This window comes from Aedes albopictus, chromosome 2, assembly GCF_035046485.1.
Source record: "Aedes albopictus strain Foshan chromosome 2, AalbF5, whole genome shotgun sequence".
Taxonomy (NCBI): Eukaryota; Metazoa; Arthropoda; class Insecta; order Diptera; family Culicidae; genus Aedes; species Aedes albopictus.
In genome coordinates this window covers 283,776,214-283,793,412 of record NC_085137.1, presented here as the reverse complement: position 1 = coordinate 283,793,412, position 17,199 = coordinate 283,776,214, and the positions used below count along the sequence as shown (strand labels likewise).

The window sequence follows — 17,199 nt, the reverse complement described above, 5'->3', positions numbered from 1 at the left end:
ACATTCCTCAAGTAACTTTTCCAAATACAATTCAACAAATTCAAGACAATCGACTATTTTACCAATAATTTCTAAAGACGTTCTTTAGAATTACATGCATTTATTACAAGAATTTCCGGAGTAATTTATTTAAGAATTCTAACAATATCTTCCCACGGATTTTTAAAATCTTTAGAAATCCTTCTAGGCATTTTATTCGTATTCTATCTGTCAAGATTCCTAACAGAGAAAATTATCAAGGATTCCTCTAATAATTATTTCAAAGTATTTACAAACAATTTACGCAGATTACCATTACTAATTTGTTTTGTTTCAGATTTTTTTTCCAAAAATCCTCTCTAGTGATTTTCGAGGGATTGCTTCAGTGGACTCCAGAGAAGTATATTAAAAATGCGATATGATTTTTCTCCAACGATTTCACTTGGCATTTCCGTTACAAATTTTTACCATAATTTTAGTAGGACTTTCTATAACATTCTAACAGTATTTCAGCCAGTTTTCCTCCACCGAAAACTTTGATATAACCTGGCTATCAGTAAGATTTTTTTTTTCAGCTTCACTAGGATATTTTCTCAGCGTTCTACACGGAACATCCACAATTATAGTTTTTAAAATATAGCTTGAAGTAAATTTAGACCATTGATGGAAAAAGTCAAATTTAATTTCTCAGTAAAATGTAAATCAAATCATCACTTTATTTTTAATTTTCAATAAAGCGAATTTAATATGTATAAAATTTCAAAAATATTTCCTTATCAAATTATTTAATCTATCATAAATGCTTTAACTAGAAGGGACATTCGCCTCTGAACTTTCTCTCTGTTCGAGATATTATTTTTTTTTTAATTTTGAAATATAAATTTTTACTTTACTAAAAATTCTGGCACGCATTTACCCAATTCTTTGGCCATGTTGCGCATGGCGCACTAGGGCTGTTTATGATAGATATTTTTTTTATAATTTGAACTTTTTACAACGCTCTCCGCTTAAATGTTTCTCTGTATCTCTTAACACATTCAGAAAAGTGAGAAAATTAAAAATAGTAATGACAGTGTTCCGATTTTACCATATAAATCAATTTCTACAAAACCGGGAAAAAGTTCTTGAAGAACCGGGAAATAACCGGGAATTTATTTTAGCAAGTTGAGTGGCCACCCTGCATTCGGAGAAACGGTCATCGGGGAATTGGCGTCCGGACCGGATAAACGACATTCGGGGAAAAGTAGCATTACCCAAAATACATTACCGGTAGAAGTTTTTTCTTACATTCCAAGACAAAAGTTTGACGTAGAATTGTTTAAACTATCTTCTTTTACGTTTCATGTAAAATTGCATGCTTTTTGTGTGCATTTGTTTGTAGTTCTCCTTATTTTTTGGGCAGAAGCTCAATGATCCTGCATAACTGAAATGTGGTTTTCGGGTACGTTTCACAGGAAGGATACACGACACCAATCAGAAGCCATGTTGAAAAAATGAATAAGTTTGCGGAAGATCAACTAGTATCTGAAAAGCAGCAAGTATTGAGCGGATCTGTTATTCCAAAGGAAGTCAATGAAGCAGAGCATTACAACCACAAAGGAAATGAGTTATGCAGAATGGCGAAGGGAGGAGCAGATGCAAGCTCCTACAATGAAAAGTTCGATCTTGATGCTATCGAAATGTACACCCAAGCTATTGAACTTAATTCTCAGAAACCGGATTACTATGTTAACCGAGCCTACTGCTATTTTAAGTTGGAGCGGTATGAAGAATGTATTTCTGATTGTAATTCTGCAATGCAGCTAGATGCCACATGTATCAAAGCATACTACCGTCGAATGCTGGCATATGAATATATGGGCAACAGCGCAACAGCCTATTTGGAATGCCAAAATATTTTGAAAATGGCGAAAGAGTCTGGTGATATAGCTAGAACCAAACAAGACATGCAGAGAATCGAAGGACGTTTGAGAACTGAAGCAGACAAACATAAGGACTTGGGAAATAAATGTCTGGCGAGCAAGGACTACCAGCAAGCATGTGATTGTTTCACAAAGGCAGTTTCCGTTTTTCCTTATGAACCCATCTATTATAACAATCGTGCCTTAGCATATTTCCATCTGAAAGAATACGATAACTGTTTGGATGATTGCAACAAAGCTATTGAACTAGATGATAATTACTTTCGCCCTTACTATCGACGAGCATGCGTCCAAGAGCTTCGCGCGAACTATCAAGCAGCCATCGTAGATCTGAAAAAGTTCCTTGAGCTGGTGAAGGATGACAAACAACGACAGACCGCAGAAAAAGATTTGGAACGTTTGCAACGGCTCATACACGATGAAAAGAACCCGCAGTCGCATAATTGGATCGAACTGCGGAAAAACACGTCTGTCGTCAATTTCATCCAAAAGGCTCCTCATCTGCGCTCTAAGGTAAACTCATAGAACAAAAATTACTAAAATGTATATAAACAAACATACTTTCTTTGCAGAAACCACTGAAACGGATTGCGATTTCCGAAGTGTCATCATCTGTCGATCCTAAGACAAATCCTTCTAGCTATGTCATTGCATCGAATTATGAAGCGATTCCCGACTCAGTTATTGACAAGATTTTCAACAACAATACCGGAGAGCGTTTGGTGGAGCCGAAAATAGAAAACAACTTGGAAAACCTCTTCCCCTCCTCTTCGATGTCGAAACTGAAGCAACTCTTTTCGCCTCCTACAACGCCGTCAAGCCCGCCCAGCGAACCATTCGGCAAACCGATGGCAAGTTGTGAAAACAAATCTGTTGGCAATAATGGAAGCAAAGCAAAAAGTCACTCGGAAGTATTGTCGATTGATGGAGCAATCACTGACAAAACAAACTCGGAACCAAAGGACCGTACCAACAAGTCACAACCGGCAGAACAGGTGAAGCAAGAGAAAGATAAGATTAATCAAGGAAACGTAAGTTCGCAAAATTTGTGTGTTATAGCTTGAGTGTGTTTTTTTGTTGTTTTTTCACAGCATACTTATCGGTGTTTTGTTATTTATTTGTAAATATAAGTTTACGATTTGTGTCAAAATGTACGTTATGCAAGCCACGTTAGATTACTCAAAAGAATTCCGGAATATTGCTATCAATAATGGATAATCTCTAATTTCGGATACTGATTGTTTAAAATAGATATATGGTCTTGAAAAAAAAATCTTTGATAAATTTAAGCATCATTTCCTTGAAATAGAAAGACTGACTTAAAAGGTCAAATCGCAAACTGTATTCTAGCCTAGGTATTGCAAAAGGCTGGTATGAATAATTTTACTCTAAAGCTTGCTAATCATCACCCTCATTCTTGTTTTCGATCGAATCCACTTTCGAACGTAAATCGTGCGCATTCCCGTTTACGTCTGCAAAATCAAATAGGCTACGGATTCGATCGAATAAAATACGTTCAAAAGCGGATACGCTCGTAAGCAAGAATGAGGGTGCATAGTAGGCCAAAAGCACTAGACTTCGCCAACTCTAGTCTTCGTCTCCTCCATTCAAATTCCAATTTTTACGTATCAAGATCAGAATTCCGCTTTATTTTGGGAGTCTAGTGTTTTTACCCTATTTATTTTTCGTGCTGAATTGTATACATACATCTTATTTATCAGCGATAGACGAGCTACTTAGACCAACGAAGTAATTATGTGAGTTCTACCTACATGTAATTGCTTTGGAAATACTTTGTCCCGTATGTTTAAGTATATGCTTTGGACATTTGACTATATGTTTCTGTTTAAGATCAGCATTTAATTTAAGTTAATGATTCAAAAGGAAATTCATCTAGAAAGCTTTGAACTGATCTTCCCTGGCCAAGTTCGCAGGGGTTGACGGTATTAAAGTGAAGGAGTTTCATTTTGATTATTGTAATGTAGTGTTCTTTAGTGAAACATATCACCTTTTTAACACTTTAATGCGCCTCCAACGGTTCATCACGAACCGGCTGCTGCAGATGGAGTATGGCTGATCATATGCATCAGACATGCTCGATAAACACGGAGGATCCGCTGGGGCTTAGTAGAGTCTATTCCCAAGCAACAGTTCCAAGTCGGTTGGATTTGAGAAGGTTTTGATGATCGTTACAAATCCTAATAAAAGCATTATAGGAATTGTGACAGGTTTTGGAACCTTTTACAGCCAGCTGACTTCTAAATGTTGTTTGGGCTCTATTTCCCACGTTTCTCGGTTGATTTTGATTAGTAATTTATTGATGTCATAGTTGCTTTTTCGAATTTTTACAATGTTAGTTGGTCATACAGGGTGTTAGGTTCCTGAGTGCAAACTTTTTAAAGGGTGATAGAGGACCATAAATGGTGAAAAAAATTGTTCTACGCATATGGTCAAATCTCAACCGTTACGTAGTTATTGAACTCCCCATGTTTTTGACTCTTATTGCCTTAACTAGCTATAACTTTGAAATGGTCAAACTTATCGCAGTTTTTTTACCCTTATTCGAAAGATTATTGAATTTTCTATGAAATGGCATCTTTGAATCGATTGGTTTAGTTAAATAACTAAGTTTTCTAGAGCAAAGTAACTAAAAATAGTGTGTTTTAATTTGTTTATGTCAATTATCTGTGAAACATGCGTAATAAATTAAAATTCTTTCTTTGGCAAAGTTGTGGCCCCTGTTCCACTCTACATTTCGTTCTTTGACGCCAAACTTCTAACTCTTATCGTTTTCTTGCAATTTTGATTGAAATGTGCGGCACAGTGCTCAAAAAAGTGCTTACCATGACGATTGCAAATTTATGATCTGAAATGTGACGTTTAAATCGAAATGGCAAGAAAACGATAAGAGGTAGAAGTTTAATGTCAAAGAACGAATTGTAGAGTGGAACAGGGGCCACAACTTTACCAAAGAAAGAATTTTAATTTATTTCGCATTTTTCAAAGATATAATTGACAAAAACAAATTAAAACACACAACTTTTAAGCTATTTGCTCTAGAAAACTTAGTTATTTAACTAAATTATTCGGTTCAAAGATGCCATTTGATAGAAAATTCAATAATCTTTCAAATAAGGGTAAAAAAACTGCGATAAGTTTGACCATTTTAAAGTTATAGCCAGTTAAGGCAATAAGAGTAAAAAACATAGGGAGTTCAATAACCAGGTAACGGTTGAGATTTGACCATATGCGTAGAACAATTTTTTCACCATTTATGGTCCTCTATCACCCTTTAAAAAGTTTGCACTCAGGAACCTAACACCCTGTATTTTCTTTAAATAAAGCAATTAAAATCGACCGAAGAATTAATAGTGGGAAGGAGATTTGCAGCACTTAATTGTGCTGATAGATTCGAAGCTAACGTGCGAACACTTGAACGCATTGTTGACGTCAATGCGTTCGACGTGACATTTTGGACAAAAACTGACTGCTTTTTATTAGCTGAACAACATTACTTGTGTATGACTAGGTTGACATTCTAGGCCACGCTTGAGAAAATGACATGGTTTATCGAGGTAGGACCGATAGGATAATTGAACGAATTTGAATATTTTGCATAGTATTTGTAGGGGGATGAATACATAATAGTTGACAAGCAATCTTTGTTATTAAAAAAATAGTGCAATCAACTGACCAACTATGCCGGGGCCCGTGGCGTAGTTGGTCACACGTTCGCTTCATATGCGGATGGTCATGGGTTTGATTCCCAGCCCCGGCACTTGCTATTTTTCGTCAGTTGCTCTTCCCCCGAGAGCGGCTGGTACTGACCCTCTTCTGAGCCTCGTGGCTCAAACGGACCCGGATACCTGGACATCGGCGAACTGCTACTCATAATGGACCCTCAATCGGATTGGAAAGGAACAACGGCCATCCATCATCCTTGTGCTCATCCTTCTACCATGTATAGAGTAGAAATGTGAAAGCAGCAGAAAAGGCGACCAGTTCGATAAAGTAGAATAGAATATACATCTAGGCGCTGCACAAAATGTAAGTGCAGCTGTCAATTGAAATCGCTCACGTAGTGCCCTAGTGGACAATAGAGCTGTAATTAGGTTAAGTGTTTAAGAATAAAAAAAAACTGACCAACTTGGCGCATTTTTGTTTACCTCTTAGATGATATCATGGCACTAACAGAAAAATATCAGAAGTTCAGTTACATGTTTCTGTGGGTTTTGGACCGATGACAATTTAAGGACACAAGAGATGAACACAGAGAAGTAGGAAACGAAGAGCGAAATCAATTAGGAAAACAATTTGACGCAGGATTGACTATATTTAAACATACGGGGTTCGACTGATTCGATAAAAAACAAACATACGACAACTGACTTAACGAGGAGAAAAACATATTGAACCATACCATAAATCCAAACAAGAAGGCAAATACTAACGGTGTGACCATAACACTACATAGGAAAATGACCAATTGAAAACTTTCCAATCTTCTACCGTAACTTTCTGAGTCAGTTTGCAACAGTGTCTTAATGGATATCATTTTCCGCGTACGGCTGGTAAACTGCTTCTGAAAGATTACGTACTCTTTCCTATCTTCAGGTCTAGTGTAGAGGTTTCAACTCTATTCAGAGTGCAGCTAGAAACCTAGCAAAAAAAAAAAAAAAAGAGCTTTGAACTGATCTGATAGTTATGTACAGTGCTAGACATTCGTTTAGTCGAGCCACATTTTTTTCTATTTGTTTCCAATATAATCGAAATAGTTTTTTTCCCTGGGCTTGGATTATATCTTCCAGAAAGCTTTGATTTTGGGCATGTGGCCGATGTGCTTTGCAGTAATGATTGGAATAGCTGAATGTATAAGCCAGTGATCTTCAGCCTAACTGTCTTTGCGGGCCAAAATTGAATTTTGAAAAGAGACTGCGGGCCGCAAGTAAGTCATTCAAGAGTTTATTTTCAACAATTTTCAAGATTCAACACAAAATTAATTTGTTTGATTTTTTGAAAATATTCAACAAGAGCAAAAAAGTTATCAGAAGATTTTATTTCACTATAAGAAAAATCCTTAAAATCATAGGAAATTGAAAACAGGATTATCTGCACCGCAATATTTAAGTTTTCTATTTTTGGGACTTTTCGTGGATATTGAGAAATTTCAGAATGATTTGTAGGGATTTCAGGGTTTTCGGAAGAAATTCTGAAAAATTGCCTGGAGATACTTTTTGGAAATCCATAAAGATTTTTCAAAAGTTTTTCATTATTGGACACTAATAAAGAAAAACTAACAGACATGATTTTCTGCAAGTGTGCAAGTTTTTGTAGCCGATTTGAATAAATATTTAAGAAAAATTCCCAAAAGTATTGCTAGGGGAATGAAGAGTATCTTGCCCAATCCCTGAAGTTTTTAGCGAAATTCCGAAAGTTTGGGCCCACTTCCTTTTAAAAGAAATTGTAAAGCAAATATTCTTTTTAATAGTTTCTTGGTACAAGTGCTGAATGTAAAGTAAATCAAATATAAAGAATATCGAATATAAGGATTTTTTCGCCGATAAAAACAAAATTATATTAATTCCATTTTTATTAAATCAATCTAATTATCAATGCCAAGTTCTGCCACTTAAAATCTATGACAGAGAACCTATGGAATTTAGCCTAAACTCATTATTTGAGCGAAATACACCGTTCCTAACAACAGTTTCGAATATGGTTTTGAATATTTTCGGAACAAAATTCGAAAAGTAGTCCTTTACAGCTTGTGAAACTTTTGAAAATTCTTACTTTTTAAGAAAAAAACTCTTTATGATATTGGCATAATATTCATTCTCATGAAAGTTTTAAAATACAATGAAATTTCTGATTTTCATTATAGTATCTATGAGTGGGCCACTTTCTAATACATTGATCATGATACATACACTGATCATGCTGCTGCCTAGTATATCGAACATTTGTCGAAGTCATTTATGTGTCGGGAAAATATAATTTCAAGCTGGTGAGAATATTACAAACTGAGGGAGGGTAATAGGCCCAGTCAGACCCCAGAATGGGCAATGTGGGTTAGTGTGGGGGAATGCCATTGAAGGTTTGTAATATTCTCCGAGGCTTTCGAAATCCAACAGGGCGCGTCCCCGGGTTGCGGATAGGGGGAAAAGGGAGATTTTTCGCATTTGTACTGTAATCAGCCAATGTCTATGCCAATGCCAATCTTCTATGGTGTTGTAGTGCAAATGAATGATCTCATTCTATGGAAATTCGAACCTTGTAATGTATTGTTTATTAACTTCAATTTTCTATGCTTGACAAGCCTTTGAAGACAAACATGAGATGAGAGAATTGCCTAATAGGAAAGTCACATCAGCAAAGCTTTTACATATGCAAATGCTGTCCATGGGGTCATGTCTATCATTTAATATGTTTAGCAATGACTGATTCTTACCTAGTAGGGGTACTACAAGACCACGCGGACAATTCGATTAAAGACCTAATTGGGAATAATATATTTTCCAGAATTGAAGGGACATTTTTTCCGGAGTGACTGGCGAGTCGGAGAGAGTAGGAGTATCCTTATGTTAATTGACAAAATAAACAATCGGGCGCTTTTGATTTTTGTGACTCGCTTGGCATTTTATGGATTATAGTTTTTTTTTTTGGTTTTGGAAAATATGCCAATCCCTTAAAATTATTTTGCATCTGAATAGCATTGATATCGTCAAGTCTGTACCAACACCCTAATCCCACACCAATACCCTTTTCCTATCCCATGGCGTTTATGTGGTCAGCAAAGACTATTCAGCCATTACCCATCCTTATCATCGGTCTTGGACTGACTTGCGCTCTCATTGGCCCACTAAATGCTGCAATATGAAAATGAAAATGAAAAATATACCCGAAATATTTTTTTTAATTTTTTTTTTGTTTTTGAGTTTAAGAGGATCTTCGACAAAATTTGCATCATACTACTTTGTCTAGTGCCAAACTTTGAGCATTTGGGTAATAACCACTTTTTTGAAGTCAACAAGCTAAAACCACTCAGCACCTAGAATGTGTAAGCCCTACTCATAAGTGCATAATTTCCAAACCACACAAAAATGTGTTACAGTTGCACATTCTCAAAAACAGCTCGTACAGTCGTCTAGATGGGAAATGTCGATTTTTTTTTGTTTTCCAAGGTCACTAGTAAACCTAGCTAGATTGCCGTACCGTGAGGTCGCCATTCACCGCTCATGCCCCATTCACCGCTCATTTTGGATCAATCATACAAAAATGATCAAATGTTAGTAAAGTATCGTAACAAAAGTGAATGTAACATGCTGCCACATTAAAAAACTTTCATTTCACCAAGTTTTTATATGGGTGTACCTGAAATCACGTTCTCAAAAAATATTTCTCACACTGCGCTGCAGGACAACATGGGAACTGTTCAGGACAAACAGCGGAAAAAATATCCAACAGGTAAAACCCGTTAAAGATTCCATTTTGACAAAACAGGATGAACTGAACGTCATGAATCATCAATACATTGGTAAATAAAAGTTATTTTGTTTTTATAAATGAATAGTTTCTGTGATTCCATGAAAAAATAATCCAGTGAGCGGTGAATGGATCCATCATGAGCGGTGAATGGATGCATGAGCGGTAATAGGAGCCAAGAGATAACACATTTGAATTTTTATTTTTTCGGCTGTAAACATATTTTACAATCGTTTTATATTTTTTCTATAATAACAACATAATTGTTAAGTTGTTAACGTAAATTAATGTGAAATATTCGCAAACGTCGATTTTTAATATCATATACTTAACGAAAATGCCGTTAAATGAGCGGTGAATGGCGACCTCACGGTACAATTTTTTTGCGAATTTAACGATTTGCGGACACAGGAGCTGATTTTGTGGATGTGCAAGGGTTACACATTTTTGGTGTAGTCTGTAAATTATGCACTTTAGTGCTGAGCGGCGTTAGCGTGAATTTTTATCTGCATTCATATTTTTCCAATATGCCTACAATCACTAGCTAGTATTCCGTTGAAAAAAGTTTTCATTATGCATCAGCAATATCGTTCAACGATTTTTTGAAAATTGCGCAATGTTGTTAGGCCCTAAGTGCGCAAAGTATGGTGCGTTTGCGGTATAGTGAATCATACAATGTATGATTCATTTTTTGGCTGAAAAATAAATCAAAATTAGAAAGTTTACCTAGATCTTTTGATGATATATGGTGGCACTACCGCATTAACCCTTTCCTTCCCACGACTTTGAACGACTTTTTGTATGCCACAAGCCTTTGCAAATTGGCCAAATTTCCGAAATCGACAAAAAAAATAGTTGTAAATTTATTATTGATTGTTTATCAATAGTTCTTCGATTAAAAAAGTAGTTGAAAGTTGGGTTTACCTAATGAGATTACAAAGAGATCTGAAAAACTATTGCATCATATTCATCTAATTCCGTTTTTCTCGAGCTCGTCGAAAATCGACGGTGCTCTACTAGAGCAACCATGGGAAGTAGAGGGTCAACAAACTATAACGTTTTCAAAAAGTTCCCTATAACGTCTGGACTTCTTTCTGGCTGAAATAATATACCCAAGCATTTAAATTTCTAGCACGAACTACCAACATTTTTCATCAGTTTGAAGTTTATTCAAAATTAATCATGTTAAAAAAAAACAAATATGATTGCACATTTATGATACACTTCATCAAATCGAATAAATATAAAGCGATTTGCATGATCATTTCATGCGTTTTGTAATTTTGAGTAACCTGTTACAGTTTCATTTTTTCTTGTAGTTCTTTTATCTAACGGTATTTTAATATACCATAATACTACAGACGCATTGGGTCCATCTTTATTCATACACAGAACCACTGAATCAGCTCCAACCATCGCGCAACAATAATGATAATGTCACATTCTGCGTTTGTTGCGACAATCCACCCGGGGCTTAGGTTTGTCCCAACTTGAACATAATATGATAAAGAACTTCACTGCGCATTTTGGAATGTTTTTGCTTTGCCTTAAATCCCTGTTTAAACAAAAAGTTTTGATTTAGAGTTCATAGTAATTGAAGGGCTGATATTCATAAACCATAGACTTTTAGAAGTCATGCTGTGGTTGGCCGAATAACCACTAGATGGCGGAAGTGAGCAAACGTCAAACAGGAGCAAAAATGATACCAAATATTTGAATTCACCGTGATTCTATAACATTCCCCAGAAAACCATTCCCCAGAAAACCAATCCCCAGAATTCCATTCCACAGAATGTACCATTCCCCAGAAAACTATTCATTAAAACGCGTCATTCCCTAGAAAAAAAAAATAAAACTAGTAATTTATTTCTAAATGGTTAATATTAATCGCTAAAAATCAAATATTCATTAGTAAAAAATCACCGGAAGAAACATCCTGCCAAAATTCTTATTTGACAAGAAAAACTTTGGAAATAAGCAATTTAGGCTATTAGTTTAATTATTGACATCGTAACTGCTTACTTTTTTTTAACATGCATTTTCCCTTCTTTTCTGCATAGGCTGTTCTTTCGAGTTGCACTTTTCAGAAAATGATTGGCATCACAACTTCTTACATTTTCAATGTAGATTTTCCCTTCTTTTCTGCATAGGCTGTTCTTTCGAGTTATACTGTTCAGGTATTTATCGGCACCACAAGCACAGGTGTTTAGAAATTTGAAAAAAAATAAATATTTAAGCAATTTTAACACCGGTGGTGGCTGTAACGCCCATAATTTCCTGGAAAGTGCATTTCGAAAGAACAGCCTATGCAAAAAAGAAGGAAAAATCTATGTTAAAAAAAGTAAGCAGTTGCTATGCCGATAATTTCCTGAAAAGTGCAACTCGAAGGAACAGCCTATGCAAAAGAAGGAAGAATGGTTGATGAACATATAAGCAGTTGTAATGCCAACAATTCTTATAACGACTCAAACATTTTTTTTAACGAAGAAGGAAAAAAGTGACATCACAGACAAACAGACGTAACACTCTGATAATTGCCATCGTACATCAACCTGTGCCTCGTGCGATGTACCTGTTTCCGAGACTCAAATTTGAATAAAAAAAATGTTCGAAGTGTGACGTCTGTTTGTCTGTGGTGACATTGTTTTCCTTTCGGCGTTCAAAAACCCAACAATGCTCTTTCTTTTTGAACAGGCTTTTTTTTAGAATGTAGGCAATTGGTATACTATTATTGAAATTATAACTGCTTACATTTTCAACATAGATTTTTCCTTCTTTGCTGCATAGGACGTTCTTTTGAATTGCACTTTTCAGGAAATTATCGGCATCACAACTGTTTACCTTTTCAACATTGATTTTCTCTTCTTTCTACATAGGCTGTTCTTTCGAGTTACAATGTTCAGGTAATTATCGGCACTACAAGCACAAGTGTTTAGAAATTTGAGAAAGTTTAAATATCATAAATATTATAGCAATTTAACACCGGTAGTTGTAATAATGCCCATGATTTCCTGAAAAGTGCAATTCGAAAGAACAGCCTATGTATAAAAGAAGGGAAAATCTATGTTGAAAATGTAAGCAGTTATAATTTCAATAATTTTACTAATTTCCTTAATTCTAAGAAAAATATTGTTTAAATATTGTTCCTTACATTGTTGGCTTTTTGAATGCCGAAAGGAAAACAATGATACTTTTTTCCTTCTTCATTTAAATTTTTTCTGAGTTGTTATAAGAATTGTTGGCATTAAAACTGCTTATATGTTCAATTCAGTGCTGAAATAGTTATTTATGCAACAAGTTGCAAAATGATGATTTTTTCAGCACGAGTCGTACATTTATCCAACGAGGCTTGCCGAGTTGGATAAATACGAAGAGTGCTGAAAAAATCGAGTTTTGCAACGAGTTGCATACAAAATTTTTTGTAATTGCAAAAAAAGTTAAGTTTAATCTCTTCTTGCTACACAAACATGTATCAAGAGAAACCACGTGCGCGCCTTCAAGCGCGCCTGCGTTGTATTTTTGTTCGATCAGGTAGGCTATGGTAGGCTGGGTGTCACAAATTTTCAAGTTCCCGTCATCGTCATGCAGCACCATAGGCAAGAGCGAAAGCAGTTCCAGCTACTGCCTCTACACCTGATCTGCAGTCCGAATCAGAATCTAAATCATCCTGATTCGAACTCGAGCTGCTCAATGGATATGGAAGCAGCAGCTGCATCAACGGAAGTTGTGATAGTTGGCAAAAAGTGTGCGCTGGCAAAAGTGCCGAAAAGTACTACTTTTCAGCACTCTTAAGAGTGCCGAAAAGTAGTACTTTTCGGCACTTTTGTTTTAGTGAAGAAAAGTAGGCCGTTTTATTGCCCTTACCGCGAGTGAAAAGTAGGGGAATATGCAACGCAATTACAAAAAATTCATTTCGTCATATCTAAATTCAATCACCTACAGCTCATTTTAGAAGCTGAACCTGAGAATATGGTATATGAAAAACTTGTGCGGTTAGACCAGTTCTTCAAGAAAGTCACGGAAAAACCGCTATTTTTTAAATTTTTAAGGTAAATGTCACGGACTACCTTTAAAAAATGCCAAATGATATTCACCGTGAATATCATTAGCATTTTTCGAAGGTAGTTCGTGATATTTACCTTAAATATTCGAAAAATAGCGGTTTTTCCGTGACTTTCTTGCTGAACTGGTCTAGCCGCACAAGTTTTTCATATACCATATTCTCAGGTTCAGCTTCTAAAATGAGCTGTAGGTGATTGAATTTAGATATGATGAAATGAATTTTCAGCACTGGTTCAGTTTTTATATTCCATGGTATTGGAATAATGACAAAAGTCCTTCTCATACCGCATAAATGAAGGGCCTTTGAAGCGAATCATTAGGAACAGCCATTGGGATCCCGAGCAGGGAATGAGAACAAATCTATAACAAATTGATAACTCATTTTGTTATTGATAACAAAATGAAACAAAATAAGTTCTCTTTCCGAATTGTTTTTATTTAATATCAAATTGAGATGTTACCATTACTCAATGATAACAAGATTTGATTTCAAAAATCCAAAAAAGGTTTAATATGCTTTATTAATATTAACTATATTCACAAAATATTTGTTAAATCTACCAGAGTATTTTACTTACATATTGACACAAAATTTATAATTTGCTGATTCTGGGTAATGGTCATGCTATTGATTTAAATTGGCTTGAACTTTAGTAAGTCTTTTTAGGGTGACTGGCTATTATCGACGGGTTTGTTCTCTTCGTTATGAGGGGGTAGGGTGCGGGCACCGGTTTGGCCAGTCGTAAGGGAAATCATTTTTATAAAAATAATTAATAATCCTATGAAAACAATCAATGCGTCAAAAGAAAGGTTTCAATCTATATTTTGAAGGAAAAATGCAGAAATCATACCAATACTTGATTTTTGTATTAAAAGTAGAACTGGCCAAAATAGAAGCTCTGCCGCAGTTTTGGCCATATTCTTAAGTTTGGTTTCTATTTTGACCAATCACGTGTATTTCTTATGGGAGTGGCCAAATTAGATATATGGGAGCAGATTTTTTAAGGAAATATATTTTTTTCTTCCAGTTTTTAATCAAAATGTGTGGTTTTCACAGCTGTAATCATCATATTGTATTAGAATCTACTAGTAAATAATAAATTTACGCCGATTTAGATAGCAACAGGCTCAATACCGCACTATTGCCAAAACTCCGGATTGGCCAAAACTGAAGCTTCTACCCTATTCATCGGCCAAGTTGCCTGAAACTTGGTTGGGAAAGATTTGATGCCAACTTTGAATTCAACAGGTTTCATAAAGCCTTCATGACGAAGAGAACAAAAGTACCCAGAATACAAAAGTTCCCAGATATCAGTTATTTCAATCTAAACATATTGCCAAATATTTTTAAATTTTTAAATTCTATATTAAAGGCAAATGAAGTTAGATATGGCCAACCGAAGTAATTCACGGTCATTCTACTGTTGAATGTCACATAGTTTACCTTTATAAAGTATTCTCACGCGAAAAAGGAATCATTGTAGCTCTGTACCAAAATGATGAATCTCGTTATGTTTGAAGTTTTGAAAATAACACAGATATTTATCATACATAAAAATGATGAATGCCATTTCACTTATTGTGATGCCAAACGGCCATTTTACCAATCGACTATTATGCCATATAATGCCATTTGGCCATTATGCCAAAAGACTATGCCAAACGACATTATGCCATAACCGATAGAATTATTGTAGTAAAATATTTTTCCTATCGGATGCCTTATTTTTTCAATGTCATCATTTTCCCCGGGTAACGAGGGAAAAAGCTGAGAAGCCGAATGCGACTCAATTCGTTGCTCGATGTCATTCAATTTAAGTTCCGATGCCTGTGGCTCTGGGATGTCGTGAACATCTCCCACATTTGTTTTGCTGCAGTGCATATAATCAGAAGGAAAAGCTGAACTATAATTACCTATACAAAAATATTAACCCTCGAGCGATCGCGCTGTTGTATTTTGTACAACACGTTGGAAAAATCTCGCTTTTTGTACTCAGCATTAGCGTGGTGCTGACGCAGGTAGTCAACCGCGCGAGTTACGGAAGATTAAGGGCAGTTGTTGCGAATAGTTCCTATGCGTTAAGCTCTTAGTGGAACTGGCAACCCTGAAACAATAACGATGTGCGCTACAGTGGCTGCCTATTGATGAATTACAACTATAGTGCAGTGCGTTTCAGTTCGTGATGAGAAGGACTACGAAAAGTCGTGTCGTGCACCACTGTTAGGAGATTGGCCGGAGAATTTATACTATAATGTAAAATGGTTTTGTATTATATGTTATTATTTATCTAATAATTATCAATACATTGCAGTTATTGAAGCTGCTTGAAATAGAGTTGCTCTCAGTATGGTATCCTGCCTCCGAACCGCCACACGTCCTAACAAACTTCAATAAATTATATTCACAAAAAAGCATTCCGCCATGGAAAGTGTAGAAGAAGAGCTTTCCCTTCTGGAGAAGAAGAACGAGTTGTGGCGGAAGGAATATGATGAAAGGGTGAAACTTATGGAGCATCGCTACGAGCAAGACCTAGCGAAAATCGACGAGGAGTTCAGAAAAGCTGTACAAAAGATGGAGTTGGATTTCAGCGCTAGAAAAGAAGCAGTGATACGGCAATATAGTGGGAATACGGTCAGCAAAGTAAAGGTGATCAAACCAAATTCGCCATGCGATGACACCCAGCCGCATCAAGACTGCACTAGAGTATCGAATCTAAAAACAGCACACTCTCCCGAACAATACTCGCAACCAATGCTCTCGATGAAGAGATCAGCTGTTTCAAAAAGCATCGTCATCGGTGATCGGTCTCCCCAAAAGAAAGGAAAGATCACCAAAACAATACCAGCTGATTCGTCACCAGCGTACAAGCAGGGGCAACAAAACACAATGTCCATTGCAACTCGAGAGATATGGATAGCCTGCCGAAAGCCCCATCCAACGATGAAACAGCAACACCGCCACCGCCGCCGCCGTCGTCGCCGCCGCCGCAGGAAGCAAGGCAATCGTAATCGAATGAAAACGTCGCTGTTTGATCCCGGTGGGCTTGGTACTGTAGCAGTGGAACAGAGTGGAACGAGCCAGCTCGACTTACGCGTGTGTACCACAATTCGAATCTACGACGGTATGGTGCTGCCATCTTCAGAATGTTCACTGCGTGCGCGAAATATTTTCAAATTTAATGTAGTTTCGGATGAAAGCTGTGCAGTAGGTGAATTTCAGTTAATTACCAGTTCCACGGGGGGGAATGTTGCGAATAGTTCCTATGCGTTAAGCTCTTAGTGGAACTGGCAACCCTGAAACAATAACGATGTGCGCTACAGTGGCTGCCTATTGATGAATTACAACTATAGTGCAGTGCGTTTCAGTTCGTGATGAGAAGGACTACGAAAAGTCGTGTCGTGCACCACTGTTAGGAGATTGGCCGGAGAATTTATACTATAATGTAAAATGGTTTTGTATTATATGTTATTATTTATCTAATAATTATCAATACATTGCAGTTATTGAAGCTGCTTGAAATAGAGTTGCTCTCAGTATGGTATCCTGCCTCCGAACCGCCACACGTCCTAACAGCAGTTGTCCTTTGACTCCAAATTTACTTTTCTTTGTCACTTCAATGTCCATCATTAATCTTTTAGTTGAATCATGGTATAGTTATACTGCATATCTATCAGGATATCATATCCGATTTCCATACAACTTTTCTTCGTTTAGGCTCCAAGTTAGAAATGGCTGTTTATGAAATGTTAATGT

At 36.3% G+C, this 17,199-nt stretch overlaps 2 protein-coding genes across 3 annotated transcripts in view; both read left to right on the top strand.

The window, feature by feature from the left end:
- The window catches only part of LOC109416676 (RNA polymerase II-associated protein 3), a 39,230-nt gene that overhangs the window by 10,969 nt on the left and 11,062 nt on the right, over positions 1 to 17,199 (top strand). Inside the window, exons 2-3 of the mRNA XM_019690729.3 lie at positions 1,434 to 2,414; positions 2,474 to 2,932. Of these exons, the coding sequence (XP_019546274.3) occupies positions 1,434 to 2,414; positions 2,474 to 2,932 (1,440 nt within the window). The remainder of the gene's footprint in view (positions 1 to 1,433; positions 2,415 to 2,473; positions 2,933 to 17,199) is intronic.
- LOC134288150 (uncharacterized) lies at positions 15,508 to 17,013 on the top strand. 2 transcript variants are annotated; one of them, XM_062851963.1, is made up of 2 exons: positions 15,508 to 15,699; positions 15,758 to 17,013. In XM_062851963.1, exon 2 carries the CDS (start codon positions 15,868 to 15,870, stop codon positions 16,723 to 16,725), a length of 858 nt encoding a protein of 285 aa, XP_062707947.1. In that variant the 5' UTR covers positions 15,508 to 15,699; positions 15,758 to 15,867; the 3' UTR covers positions 16,726 to 17,013. The 2 variants fall into 2 exon arrangements, with proteins under 2 accessions (XP_062707947.1, XP_062707948.1); XM_062851964.1 differs by having other exon boundaries at positions 15,508 to 16,492; positions 16,631 to 17,013.